Raw genomic sequence first — 15,057 nt, 5'->3', positions numbered from 1 at the left:
AAATCTGACGGCTGAAGCACTTTCCTATTATTTTAATATATCTCTGTGTGTTTGAGAGACAATGTGTTGATGTGACATTGCAGCCTCCTGCGAGAGAGCGTGAATAAAATTTGAATGATAAATATTGTTGCATCTGATTCTGACTGTGTTGACGTTCGACCATATGTTTGTGCCGGCTCTCGGCGGAGGGCGAGCCATCATTCACGGTCTGTTGTACATGTGTGAATGTTTTCATTGGTGTTCGCACTACTGGAGCAGGTGTGTGCGTGAGTGTGGTGTCAGCACACAATGCCATCTGTAAGTAGGTGTAATTGGAAGCAGGGAAGCAGCAGGTTTAGGAAACACTACCACTACCTTATCAGAAAATTATACACTGGGGAGCAAAACAGCGCTTTATGTGGGCATGATTATTTTCATTATCACTCATACATACAGAAAATATTTGTTTCTTGTACCACTTGGTGCTGTCTTTTGAATATCCCTGATAAAATTGTGATTCTGATGCTTTTTAAGGCCTGAATAGTCAGTTGTCTTCAGCATTGCCATTGCTGTTTTAGCACCAAGGAAGGGAATGTGGTGTCAAGTAGGAGGAATGCCAATGAGTGGAAGAAAGAGAGTGGAAAATCTTGCTGCTTAATGTCTAAAAGCAATTCCTCTTTATGTCTATGCTGAGACAAAGCAGTGCTCTCAATCTAGGTGTAAACAGACGACCAAATCACTCCCTTAAAACATTCTTTGCCTTCCCCACAGATTCATTTTCAATTTCTAAAAATAGCACCCCGGATCACCAGTGTCTCACAGTCTTTCAACATTTTTTACATTGTAATTCATCCCTGGAAATATATGAATTGCTTTTAGGCCCCTTGGGGGAAAGCCACACAGTGAAGCGCAGGTTTCAGAACAGACCCAGCTGGTAGCTGAACTGCTGCAGGGAGCGAGTGGGATTTTATTCCAAATGGTGGTCTTCCTGCAAAACTGTTCTTGTTTGTGTCAAAGAGGAAAAACGTGATCTGGTTCCCATGAATAATATTTTCTTGGAGACTTTGTTCTGTAGAGATCAAACAAGTTTAAATGAAAAAGTGAAGGCCTATTTTACCACGAGGAACATTCTTTTTGTGTAGATGAAAAGAAAACTGTAAAGACAAGATGACACTTTTCTGGAAGGATTAAAAATTAGGGTGTATATGTCTGGTATGCCACAAAATATCCACTAAATAAAAATGCAAAAAGAGCAGCAGCGAGATTACACAATTTACAGCATTATGCTGCAACCTGGCCCTCCACCCACCCACTAAAGAGAGGGAGAGTGGGAGGATATAGTTAATGAAATCTATGCTACTAAAATATTACGTCCTCACTGTGTTGACAAATTGACAGATTTATTCAGTTATGGTCGTGATGGATTTAATATGTGTATCAGTGAAGTCCACGCTCTTTAAAAAAGAATAAATAATAGATGCTGTACTGTCTACCTCCTATATGTTATGTATACGAGTACTGGTGCAGCCAATGCATGGACTTTATATCATCTATAGATATCTATTTTATTCCTTTTATGTTTAAATCTTTTCTCATCAATACTCTGCTTTTAAATGTAGAAAACTTGTTAATATTCCAGAGTCATCTGTAAGTGATAGAAAGTGGAAGCGTTTAAGAACAACAGCGGCTCAGCCATAGCTGAAGAGTTCTGAACTTCCACTGGCATTAATGTAAGCACAAAAATGGCGCTGCAGGAGCATCATGGAATGAGTTTCCATGGCTGAGCAGCTGCATGCAAGCCTCACAAAATCACTAAAAGATTCAGACAATATATAGAAGTCTCTACTTGTAAGGGGCAGGGCTAAAAAGCCAACATATTTAACACCTGTGATCCTCAGTCACTCAGGAGGCTGTGCATTAAAATCTGCAGCATCCTGTGATGGATATTACAATATGGGCTCAGGAACACTTTAAAAACCATTGCCAGTTAACACAGTATGTTGCCGCATGTACAAACTCACGGTAAGACTCTACTATGCAAAATAATAGTCATATATCAACATCCAGATTCTCTAGGACTCAGCTCATGTGAGAAGGACTGGCCTAAGGTGGAAAAGTGTGATGAGACCATGTTTCACTTTTTTTGTTTTTGGAAATACTGGCAGAGAAGCTTTGGCTTATATGAAAAGGACCATCCAGATTTTTATCAATGCAAATTTTAAAAGCCAGCATTAGTGATGACATGGTGGTGTATTAGTGTGTACGGCATGGGTAACTTGCACATCTGTGAAAGCAGTATTAATACTGAGAGATACATAAAGGTTAAGGAGTATGCTTCCACCCAGACAGTGTATTTTCAGGGACATTTATGTTTATTTTAGCAAGACAATGCCAAAGCACATTCTGCATAATTACATAAATCTGTGCCAAGCTAGAGCCATTTATTTGTGGGAGTATTTGGAGCTGTTGTTGGGTGCTTGTAAGCTTTTTCTTGATTGAATGGCAACCCCCTGTTTTGTTTTGTAAAGATCCCATTTTTCCCCTAAAAAAACCCTATTCCAAAAAAGTTGGGACAGGCCAAAATTGCAAGACCATCCACACTGCTATCTACAGCAAGTTCTGAAGCCAGCCTCTATGATAGTGTGCGAGTGTATTAGTGCCCATGGCATGGGTTACCTGCAAATCTTTGAAGGCAGTATTAATACTGAGAAGTACATAGAGGTTCTGGGGCAACATCTATTTCCATCCAGGCAATGCCTTTTCAGGGATGTTTCTGTTTATTTTAGCAAGACAATGCCAAACCATTCTGCAGGAGTTACAACAGCATGGCTTCACAATGAAAGAGTGTGAGCACCATGCTTGCCTGCAGTCCAGACCGGTCTCCCATTAAATATATACGACATATTATGAAGCATAAAACATGATGATAGAAACCTCACATTTGAAAATTCTACCTTCCATATTTCAACAATTAAGGTCTTCAGTCCCCAGATTTTGAAAACCTGAATATATAATATGCTTTTTCATGTCCGATGATATTTGGCAGCTCCTTTTTGCACAACAGACTTGAAATAAGCTCCCAAAATAAGCTCCTCTGTGTAACAAATAGGGAATGTGTTGTGAATCAGAAACTAGTTAGAATTAAAAAAAATCTATTCTGAAATTATTCATGACTCTGAGAATTAAAAGAATATATAAGTAACAAAAGAAATAATAACAGGGAGACATGATGAGTCTAACGATTTGGTTTTGTAGTTTATCCTTTATGCTGCAAAAAGAGAATGATCAAAAGTGTATTAGTTATTTTAAGAACTGTATCAACAAGTAAATAGATTCAGATAGGGGATGAGTCATGATTTCTGTGTAGAGAGCACACATATTTTTGTAAAATTAGACACCCGTAAAGCTGTAATCGACAGATCCTTGCTGCTGTGTAGCGATGCTCCACTATGAAATTGGCTGTGAAATGAGGCTCATTCTTACAAATCATCAAATAAGCGACCCCTAGATGTGACAGAGGTAAAAGTACTCACCCCGCCCAGGCTGACGTCTCCTTTGCCTCCCCGTGAGAACTGTCGGCTCAGCTGGTACAACATGGTGCGTCCTCGCTTCCTGGCCTCACTGAAGTGAGAGCTGCTCTTCCTCCTGCGCCTCTTGTCCTCTGAACCTGCCACACAGTCATTCTCAATTAGCATATAATTACAACCATAATGGCAAATTTTCATTCCTGTTATATAAAGCCACAAATCACAACAGCTCTTATGCATTTGGCTGTCATTCCCCTGCATTATGACAAACAGGCAGTTGATTTCCCCCCGGCACAGTTCAGCCTGAGTCCAGGTTCCACTTGAAAACGCACCTCCGCCCAAATCAAACTAACCGTTGCAAAAACATTGTGTGAGTTCAGTGAGCTAACACGGGCCCAAACAAAACAGCAGGGCAGAGTATGACAGTGATGAACAGGAGAGCAGAGAGAGTGTGAACACTTGGGGCCATGAAGACCGCCGCCTCGTAAATCATCCTCCAAGTAAGCAAATAACTGAACATTTGTTGTGAACTTACCATCTTTTTTGCTGTTATGATGCCCCTTTCCATGGGTGTCGGTGATGTCCTTGAACGAAAAGAGGAAGAGGACCATTTCTCCCTTCTCGTTCTTTATTGGCACAATGTCTAACAGACACCAGAAGGCCATACCTGAAACAAAATCAGACAGGTTTGTGTTTTTTTTAATTTATCCTCTGTAGACATAAACCAGGCTTGTGATATCCCCCCTGTCATGCCAGCGCTCACTATCTTTGAGTCTTGTCGAATACCAGCATATCTTTTCTATAAATACTTCAAACTAGACATGGATCTTGTTCAGGAGGACTGTGCAAAAAAGGAACTGAGAGGCTTGGATGTTGGATATGACAAGTCAAGCCGCACCAAAGATACAAGACCCTGCCATAACCTGGCTCTCTCATTAGCTGAGGCTGTACTCTGCTGCCAAACAGATGTTTCACTTCTCCTATAATGTCCCAAGTGGGCCTCTGTACTGCATGTGTGTGAGGCAAAGATCGGGAGAAAGGAGAAGAAAACAGTGTGGGCTTTCATGTTGTAGCCCGAGGTTACTGGTGTGACTATGACATTAGAGTGTTGGTTTTGTTTGCTTTGCTCCTCATGAGAGTTGTATGTGGCTGCTGCATGTGTATATTTTAATCAGCATGTACATTGGCACTCTCACTAATACTAACAGATTCAAAAATAAAGACAGATTGCTTCACAGACATGAAATTATCTTCTTTACAAGCACATGAAAAGTTGTTTCAATTATCCATCTTTCAAGGTGACATCAAATAATACTCAGTCCTCCTCTTCATCGTAGAATAAATCAAGATATGTTCACAAAGGTGACAAATGCTCCATATCTTTTTTATCACATCCTGATTTTCTTTCCACATCTAAGTCACTTTCTCTGCAGAAAATATTATCAGCACTTTCCTAACCCAGACGGTATCATTTGGCCTGCTTTTCTTTATCAGATATGTTGCAATAGATCTTTTTGCATGCAAGAAGTAAATAATTATCTGCTCAGATCTTGTAAAAATACATTCTTGGAGTATAACCCTTAAACTAGAAAAAAAAACACTGCAACATTGCTTGAATGTGTGTGCATTTTAATAATTTATATATTCTGTTCTGTTATAGTCCCATGTTGCTATCTTTAAATTACATTTTAATTGTCCCAGAATATTCCATAATTTTCCCTTAGGAGCAAAGGACCACCAGACTTTTTTTTAATATATAATCCTGTTGTATGAAAAGTGTTACAGAAATCAAGTGTGATTGGTTGATTGACTGATTTCATAAAAGTTCTGCTAATACCAAACTAGTAACGAATATGTGGTTATTTCAAGTAATTTTAAATCTTCTCCATGGTATATACATCTTTTGAATAAGTACCCCTTAAAGCCAGAGATAAGTCTAAAAGTATTATGTTTATCAGGTTTCTTTTCATCTGTTCATCCATCCTGTACACATGAATTTATGTCCAGACCAGACTCCTAAGATTTTGCTGGTCATACCACCACCACCAAAAAAAAAAATACTTGCACATCTAATTTTGACAATGTCAGAGCAGACAGGGTCCTGCCCCCAGACCCCAGGTTAGGAACCATTGCTTTAGGTCATTAAGCCTCATATCAGTTCAGTGAGTCTCATATGGTCTGGCAGGACACACAGGTGCTGGTGTGCCTCTGGGCAATTTTAAGTGTGCTGTGGGGATTTATACAACCACATGGTGTTGCTTGAAACATACAACTAAAGCTACTTTAACATGTGCTTTAGAGACTATTTTGCATGGATGTGAACATTTTGTGCATTGAGACTGGCTTGATCTTAGGAAAATAAAGTGTAAAATCCACTGTAAGGAGGACTGAAGGCAGAAAAAAAGGTTAAAACAGTAAAGGCTTCCACTGAACACATGGTACAGCTCTTTTATTCTCCACCCTCCAAAACTGCACATCTATTTGCTCAGCAACCACAGCCAAAAAAGGGGATCATAATTTAAACTGTGAGCAGATGGATGTTTTGTTCTTATCAAGAAATGAGAGGATGTAATTTGCTGTAGTTGTTTATGTAAACCCTTTTTTTTTTTAAAGTTAACTAAAACTTAATTGAAATGCCAGTTATGCCAATTATCATCATTATTTAAATTTGTGTCTTAAAATATAAATTAGAATCAGAATCAGCTTTTTTTGGCCAAGTATGCTTACTCAACAAGGAATCTGACTCCAGCTAGCTTTGCTCCCAATGTACAGGATTCAATCAATGAATATAGGAATAAATAATCTAAGAAACTAAGAATCTGAGGCACTCTGATGTAAAAATCCTTTCTTAAAAAGGGATATCTACGCGTTTCAACTCCAATGATGTGTCCTGATAAAGACTCGGAGTCGAAACGAGTAGATATCCCTTTTTAAATTACATCAGAGTGCCTTGGATTTTAAGTTTTGACTGTCATCTATACTATGGACTTTTTGTGCAAGTAATCTGGGAAGTCATTGTTCCTCTTTTTTACATTATACCCTTGCCCTCTTATCCTGAAGATAATTATGATTCTGGCTACACGGTTTGGATACTTTTGACCACCTTTTATTCTATATAGAAATAAATTAAACTGAAAATAAGTTTAAAAATTACAATTTAAATCTCTACAAGCTCTGTTAGGTGTTTTTTCTAGTATATTCAAGTCTGTGTGCATTGATGGTATGGCTGAGAGATGTGCAAAGGGTGCAAAAATGCTGACCAGACATGATCAAAAGTATGAAATATGCAAGGATGTAGGCAGAATTACATGAGGCAGCTAGCATCATTTTTTATTAAGATTTATTTTGGGTTTTTTGTGCCCTTTTTGATAGAGGAGGACAGCGGATAGAGCCAGAATCAGGGACAAGAGAGTGGGGAGACACGGGCAAGGGTTTAAGGCTGGACTCGAACCCTGTGCCACCGGGTTATCTGCGCCCCATCATAGCATCATTTAGGATAGTTTGCACTAACTAGTGCAAGTGTGCATGCTGTATGTGATGCAGCCTTTTACTACAGTAAGCTTTCTTACAGTTACAGTAAAGCAGTAAGGAGAGTGCAGGATATTTTACATTCAGCAGGGGTTAAGTGCTTGTTATTAAAGATAAAGGTGAAAGCGATGTATTTATTCCTTTTTTGAAGTTGTAAGTCATTATAATTGTCAAATTTAGAGTATTCTACAAATCAGGGATGCATGATAATGGATTTTTGCAGATAGCCAGTCTATATGAACTCATAAGATGATTCTGATATCAGTACTGAAATGTAAATACAATTCAGACATTTAGTTTCAGACCTTAAAACACACTTTTGAAGTATCAGTCTTAAATAAAAGCCGAAATTTCATATCTGCCAGTACCAAAAAACGATTTCTGATGCTCATATCTGCAAATACTGACATCAAGCTGATAATATCATGCATCTTAGCTACAAATCCACTGGCAGTGAAAATACAACTGGTGGTAACTTCAGTTGCTCAGCCCTGCTTTAAGGGCTTCTTTAAAGAATGTGCTTGTGCACAAATTAAGAACTGAGCTGCAGATGTTCAGTTGCATGGCAGAACTTTTGATCGTTTACTGTACTTTAAATAAGTAAAGCATGTTTTTTTTTTTCTCTCATAGCACAGATTTAGCAATCCTCTAGCATAATTGGTCAACTTTTACTCTAAAGCTGCAGGTTTGGCTCTCTGTTTAAGAAGAACATAATCCCGTGTGCCGGCTAATAGTCGGAGAGGCTTAAACAGTTTTATATGTTCGCTTTCATGCACGACATGGTAGTTCAAGTCTTTGTAAGGAGGATTAGCTGGAAGTCAGAGGGAATTAGTTAAATTCATGCTAATAAACACACACACACACACACACACAGACAGTATATACATTACTTCATTTTGAACATTAAGGACATGTGATTTGCATTGAAAATAGGGATGGAGGCTGACATAAGCTTATTATTGGAGCACCATTTCTCATGCAGAACCCATCGGCTGAAAATTTTCTCTCCATGTGAGAGGTTTTGTATTAATAATAAAGAGCATGTAATGCACTGCTGACCTGCCGTGTTTAAAATTCTGTGTCATCCAGAGGATTCATAATTCGACCACCTGGCTCTCATCGAAAAATAAATGTGCTTTTCATGATGTGGAGGACAAAAAACATCTCTCCGTTTACATTTAATTCCAAAAACGAGCAGATGATCAACATAACAGATGCTGAAGTTATCAGAAAGGTCTGATCATCTGAAGAAAAGATGACAAGATGACCTTTATAATTCCTCTACCTTCCCTCCCGTGCACTCACCATTCTTCTTGTAAAAGTGGACCTCAGACTGGTACTCCTCTCGGCCTTCCAGAGCCTTCTCCATCTGCTGGGCCACGTGCTCGCTGGTGTCGGCCCCGTAGAGGAAGCGGCAGGTGCAGTTCTTCTGCATCACCTCAGTTCTGGTGAAGCCGGTAAGCTCGCAGAAGCCGTCAGAGCAGTAGACAATGGGGTAGCCGCGGTGGCCTTGGGCGTTACCCAACAGGAAGTTACTATCTGTGGAGGAAGAGGAGCATGAGAAAGTGTTAGAAGAAGTGGAGTGATGTGAAAAAATGAGAGCTGAAGTTGAATTTTTGGGGGATTCTTTTGCTTAAAGTCCGAAGTTTGGTGCTTCTTGCACTAGTATGAAAGTTTTCCTTTGAACTTGAGTTAGCTCTGCAGGTTAAGTTCATAACTATATCACAAGTTCAAAGTAAACATGAATCAGCCTTTGGTGTGGACTCAATAGGGGGCTAAAATTAATTTCCCCGGGGTGTCATCGTCTGATTTCTGCTGCTGGTGGCAGTCAGGGCGACTGATGTTTGCTGCTGAAGGAACTGCTGCAGACTGAAGATATAAAAACAGATGTCTGCAGTTTGAAAAGAGCACAAAAATTAGCGTTTGATCTCCATGTAACCCTTTGCTACGAGACAGGATGACATAACTGTCATAAAACTTCAGACTGTGGACTGAAAATGATTGCACAATAATCAGAGCATGACATTGAGGGGAAAAGGGGGGAAATATGAGTATAAAAGTGAGATTAAATGAATGAAAAGATGGAAAAGATTAAGGATGGCCTCATTGGGTCTGCTGAGTTTTGATATTTTATGAAATGCTAGCTATTTCAGACTTCTTTACGGAACCAGATGTTAAAGGAATTAATTTGATGCCCATGTTTCAGTAAAGATAACTGACAAATCATTAACCTTGAAGATTCAAACTGCAAATAATGAGCATAATAAGGGCAAAAATGCAAGGGTTCTCTCCAAAAACAGGCTCATTAGGTTAATTGTCGAATTTAAATTGCCCATAGGTGTGAGTGGGAGAGTGCCTGGTTGTTTGTCTCTATAAGTCAGCCCTGCAATTGACTGGCGACCAGTCAAGGGTGTACCCCACCTCTCGCCCAATAACAGCTGGGATAGGCTCCAGCCCCCCTGCAACCTCCAAAGAGATAAGCGGTATAGAAAATGGATGGATGGATGGGCAAAACTAAAGAGTGAAATCCTCCTAGCTTTTTCCTTATACCTTCATTTCAATTCTTGTTTTTCATACTGCATATACATATATAAACTTCTAGCTTAATCCCCTATGTAATGTATGAATATAGCAGTACATTTGCAATCCACCTTATTTAAAAATCCAATAAAAAGTGCTCTATTGACAGCATCCCCCTCTCTTACAGTATGTTCCTTCACCTGCATGTGCATGCTCATATTAGACTAGAAAATGCAATGTGACTCATTGACCCAGCTGAGATCCCTCTCATGAGATCCACCCATCTAAATGTCATTTTAAAGTGGGAGCATATTAATTCCCAAGTGCAGGATCATACGATGTGGATATTGCACTCAAACTGTGCTATTTATTCAGCATAGAAAACACATCTTTATTTGCCTCTTGCCATGATTTCAGCACCATAGACAGCTCCCCAGCAGCCTTACTGCATACCATGTGCTGTTTTTCTCACTGCTTTTGTTAGGACATTTCTTTTTGTATGCCTTCTAACTTTTACAGACAGATATAATTAGACGCCTTCCCTCCATTGTTAGGCACATGTGGCCTTGCTAAGTTAAAGCAGGTTTCTTGCTGCAGGGTTTTCTTCTTTGTTTGGGTCCCTGTCTGCGAAAACTAGCAGTGAAAGAAGCTTTGAAATACAAACAAGAGTCCTTTCAGTGAATCTCTGTCAAGTTTCAGAGTACAGCAGAACATTCAGTGGTGCTCAAACAAGATAAAAAAATCATTGAGGGACTATTTTCTTTTCGCAGTATTCGATATAGGGAAAAAATCTCTCTGTGTCTTATTCTATCTGAACATTAGATACTGTCCCATGTTTTCGTTCAGTTTCGTTCACCCACACTCAATTATGCCTTGTGATTGGTTGTGAGGACTTGTGTAATGTCACTCTGATAAATGACCAGATAAAGATACAAAGATAGGGAGCATACTCTTCTATTGGTCAGTGTTAGGATGCTTGTCATTGTAGTCAGGTCAGGGTGTCAAACTAGACAGATGACGTTAGTTGTTGTGAGAGGCCCAAACTTGATTTGGCTCAGTGACCATCTCCCAGCAACACAAAAAGTACAACCCCCTTCAAAATAAAAGTCTCCTGGAAACCATACAGATTACTAGTAGGAAACTGAAATCCCCTTAGCTTTATGCTACCCTACAGCACAATAGCTTACACCAGAATAACTCTGACTCACCAGTCTTGTCAGCTGTGGTGGGATGTCTTAGATTAATTGTTGATTATGTCACACTATATGAGCAATTTTCATATACTATGTTGACATTGAGGCCAGTTGTTTGACAATAGGCTGCAAAGATGCGGCTGTGCCAAAATCGGGCTAAATTTGTGTAAGCTGATCCAGCCTTAAGGCTGCAGTCAGACAACAATTTCTTTTTCTGTTCTGATGGTCACTGAGTCTGACCAAGCAATCACAGAGCCACAAATCTGTGCTGTGACTTCTAGACAGACTTCACAAACATTGCATACAAAGGTATGCAATTAAACACTGCGACTACTGTGAGGACACTGTAAGGAGGAAGGGCGGAGCTAGACTACAAAAAAGAAAGTAAAAAAAACACACACTTTACCTGACTATTTTATATTTGTCAATCCAAATATAATGATGAATGATCCTTTATGTTGGCCCTCATACATTATCTTTATAATCATGATTTAAAAATATATACACGTACATCTAATTTTGACAAGATCAGAGCAGACAGGATCCCGATCTTTGGGCCCCCATAGGGGCCAATGCTCTACAACACATCATAAAGCAGGGATAACGTTGTCAAAGTTCACTAAACATTTCCTCTGCCTCATAGTTCCGTCTCACATGATCACCTTCATCACTCTTCTTTCGCATTGCCGTTTAGTTTGTTTACATCTGTGACTACTGCACGTTTAAAGCACTCTATTCTCTTATTGTTAAACGCCACTGAAGTCAAATCAAAGAAGGCAGGACAGAATTTAAGAATGCAAGACTCCCTGTCTGGAGGTTGTGTGGTGTCTTAGATACACTATATTGCTAAAAGTATTCACTCACCCATCCAAATAATTGAATTCAGGTGTTCCAATCACTTCCATGGTCACAGGTGTATAAAATCAAGCACCTAGGTATGATGACTGTTTCTACAAACATTTGTGAAGGAATGGGTCGCTCTCAGGAGCTCAGTGAATTCCAGCGTGGTACTGTGATAGGATACCACCTGTGCAACAAGTCAAGTCTGAAATTTCCTCACTTTTAAATATTCCACAATCAACTGTCAGTAGTATTATAACAAAGTGGAAGCGATTGGGAACGACAGCAACTCAGCCAGGAAGTGATAGGCCACGAGAAATAACAGAGCGGGGTCAGCGGATGCTGAGGCGCATAGTGTACAGAGGTCGCCAACTTTCTGCAGAGTCAATCGCTACAGACCTCCAAACTTCATGTGGCCTTCAGATTAGTTCAAGAACAGTGTGCAGAGAGCTTCATGGAATGGTTTCCATGGCCGAGCAGCCGCATCCAAGCCATACATCACCAAGTGCAATGCAAAGCGTCAGATGCAGTGGTGTAAAGCACGCCGCCACTGGACTCTAGAGCAGTGGACTCTGGGTTTGGCGGTTGCCAGGAGAACGGTACTTGTCTGACTGCATTGTTGCCAAGTGTAAAGTTTGGTGGAGGGAGGATTATGGTGTGGGGTTGTTTTTTTCAGGTGCTGAGCTTGGTCCCTTAGTTCCAATGAAAGGAACTCTGCATGCTTCAGCATACCAAGAGATTTTGGACAATTCCATGCTCCCAACTTTTTGGGAACAGTTTGGGGAAGGCCCCTTCCTGTTCAAACATAACTGTGCACCAGTGCACAAAGCAAGGTCCATAAAGACATGGATGAGAGAGTTTGGTGTGGATGAACTTGAATGAACTTGAATGAATTAGAGCGGAGACTGAGATCCAGGCCTTCTCATTCAACATCTGTGTGTGACCTCACAGATGCACTTCTGGAAGAATGGTCAAAAATTCCCAGAAACACACCCCTAAATTTTGTGGAAAGCCTTCCCAGAAGAGTTGAAGCTGTTATAGCTGCAAAGGGTGGACTGACGTCATATTAAACCCTATGGATTAAGAACGGGATGTCACTTAAGTTCATATGCGAGTCAAGGCAGGTGAGCAAATACTTTTGGCAGCATAGTGTATGTCCTTGATTGTTGTTCACTACTTTCGTGGCACAACCCTATGATTTTTGTATCCGGTTAAAATCACACCAAAAACATGCAGTCTGATCCTGCCTTAAGAAGTTTTGATGCACCTCAGTCATTACCTACCCTCCGTTCTCTGCATAAGAAACTTCTGAGGCACAGGCATCCTCAGTTTTAATCCCTCCTCTTACACTTCATTAAATGGGGATTAAAGCCCCCAACACCTCTAATCTACAGCTCTATTTGCACATATTCTGCTAATTAGGAACCTTACCTATTGACAGGAAGAATAAAGGCAGGAGCAGCTCATCTGGACTTGAGTTGGGAACCAGAGCACTGCCTGTTCAAGTTGGACCAAGTCTGGAAGCTGGAGAGGTGCCAGTTCAGATCCTGAGTGAATGAGACACTGAACCCCGACTGTTCAGACGGCACTTTTTCACGAGCAGCAGCCTTCACTTTGACATATTTCTGCACGCCCAGAGCATCCTGTTTGTGCATGTGCTTGTACTCAGCCTATGTGTGCAGCATGTTCAACAACAGAGCATAAAAGATTGAATTTCCCCTTGAGGGATTAATAAAGTACACCCCCTTCCTTTTCTAATCACATATTAGGAATTTCAGAAGCACATTTTCTGGCTAATTCTTTGCACGTCTGATTGCTTTGAAATAAAAGTTCCCCTCACAGTAACTGACTGCTTCTACAGCTCAGCTGCAAACATCGGACTCCAGATTTCTAAATGCCAAGTAGACAGGCAGCACATGTGTATACAGACATACTAGTCTCAGTTCTCCTGATTTTACAGAGGGCAGGAGTATTAAGCAGCTGCTACAGCGCTTCCCACAATCTTGCGCTTTAATTGGCCAGCATAAGCAGAAATCAGTCCATAGGGGATGTCTTTTCTGAGCAGTGACAACCTTTCTTGGGTGTGCAGTGAGCAGCAACTAAACTGTCACTGTGGAATTATAAAAAGAGACAGGCATTAGTCGGATCCATCAACAGGCGCAGGAGCTTTTATGCGTTGCTACAGTTGATGCTCAACATGGGGGAGCTAAGATATTTCTGTTCTTTAGTCTGCCGCTGATCTTGTGTTCGCAGCTTTCAAGGAAAGAAATTTCTACCTGTTGCTTTAAAGTCACAAGCAGCTCTGGATGGCTCAAATCTATAAAAACATCATCCAAGGAACAATGGCAGAACACTAAGTCATAGCCTATTGAGCTGGAAAAGAGAAGAAAGTACCCAACAGGCGTGCCCTCTTTTTTATGTTCTATAAATTTCTTACTTCACAACTCAGTGAGCCAGCAAGCCTCGGAAAGCAACTGCATTCATCTCTGGTTTATGTAATGTTTTCTTGGAATAGGAGCATCTTTACTTAGCATCCCTAAATCTGTACTTCAAATAGGTCAAGGGCAGGTGCAGTCATAAATCACTTCGTAAGGATGTGATAAAAGCAAGAAGACGATGTAGAGGAAAACTTTTATGCTGTGTCAGTGAAGTTCATGAGCGGTTTATTTAGGTTGGGATTGCTGGCTCTGGCACAATGTATTCATTCATTTTTTTTAGGCTTGTTATGCATTCAGAACAGTAGTGGTCAGCAGCTTAGCTTAAAATAATCAATCAAAAGAGGAACTAGTGGACCTTGCTCTATGATAACTACCACCAATGCCTCTAAACAACATTAAATTATATGTTATTTATCTTATTTGTTTATTTCTGGGTACAAATGCGTTTGTTACCCACATTATACAATAATTACCAATTACTTTGGCAAGCCCCTGCTTCTGGCTGGGAATAAAAGGTGTTTTTATGCTTTGGTTTTAAAATGAATTTAAAAAAATTTCTTGTCTTGAATCATAGACTCATCAACAAAAATGGCACTCTATACGGTGCAGTCGCTGAACAGTAAACAGTAAACAGTGGTGTTTTGGTTCATTGAAGTATTTGACGTAATGAGTGAAAAAAGCTGTTAATTAACTTTTAAGAGCTTTTCTCCCTCGTTATGTGAAATTTGTGAAACAAAAACACCGGTTTACTGTTTAGTGATTACGCCATATAGCACTGACCATCAACTGGTGGCCCGAGGGCCATATCAGGCCCCCCAGAGTTTCCTAACCAGCCCTCAGCAGATCATTAAATTCAGAAAAGGAGGAAAAGAAGATGCATTTTTAACGATATCGTTTGGCTTTAAATGCCTGCAGCTGTTAAATCCATCCCAAAAACAATTAATATTGAAATATTTTTAGAATGACTTAACTTTTGATCTGTTTTGACAAAAAATCACTTATCAGTCATTATTAGCATATATTTTGAAAATA

The 15,057-nt window shown here is 40.0% G+C and overlaps 1 protein-coding gene across 1 annotated transcript in view; it reads right to left on the bottom strand.

The window, feature by feature from the left end:
• The window catches only part of kcnh4b (potassium voltage-gated channel, subfamily H (eag-related), member 4b), a 67,860-nt gene that overhangs the window by 39,023 nt on the left and 13,780 nt on the right, over positions 1-15,057 (bottom strand). The window contains exons 2-4 of the mRNA XM_041815826.1: positions 8,340-8,573; positions 4,042-4,173; positions 3,513-3,646 (exon numbers count right to left, since the gene is read on the bottom strand). Of these exons, the coding sequence (XP_041671760.1) occupies positions 3,513-3,646; positions 4,042-4,173; positions 8,340-8,573 (500 nt within the window). The remainder of the gene's footprint in view (positions 1-3,512; positions 3,647-4,041; positions 4,174-8,339; positions 8,574-15,057) is intronic.

Source organism: Cheilinus undulatus, linkage group 20, assembly GCF_018320785.1.
Source record: "Cheilinus undulatus linkage group 20, ASM1832078v1, whole genome shotgun sequence".
Taxonomy (NCBI): Eukaryota; Metazoa; Chordata; class Actinopteri; order Labriformes; family Labridae; genus Cheilinus; species Cheilinus undulatus.
Note: the sequence above shows the minus strand (reverse complement) of the source record. Positions and strands in the feature narration are given on the sequence as shown.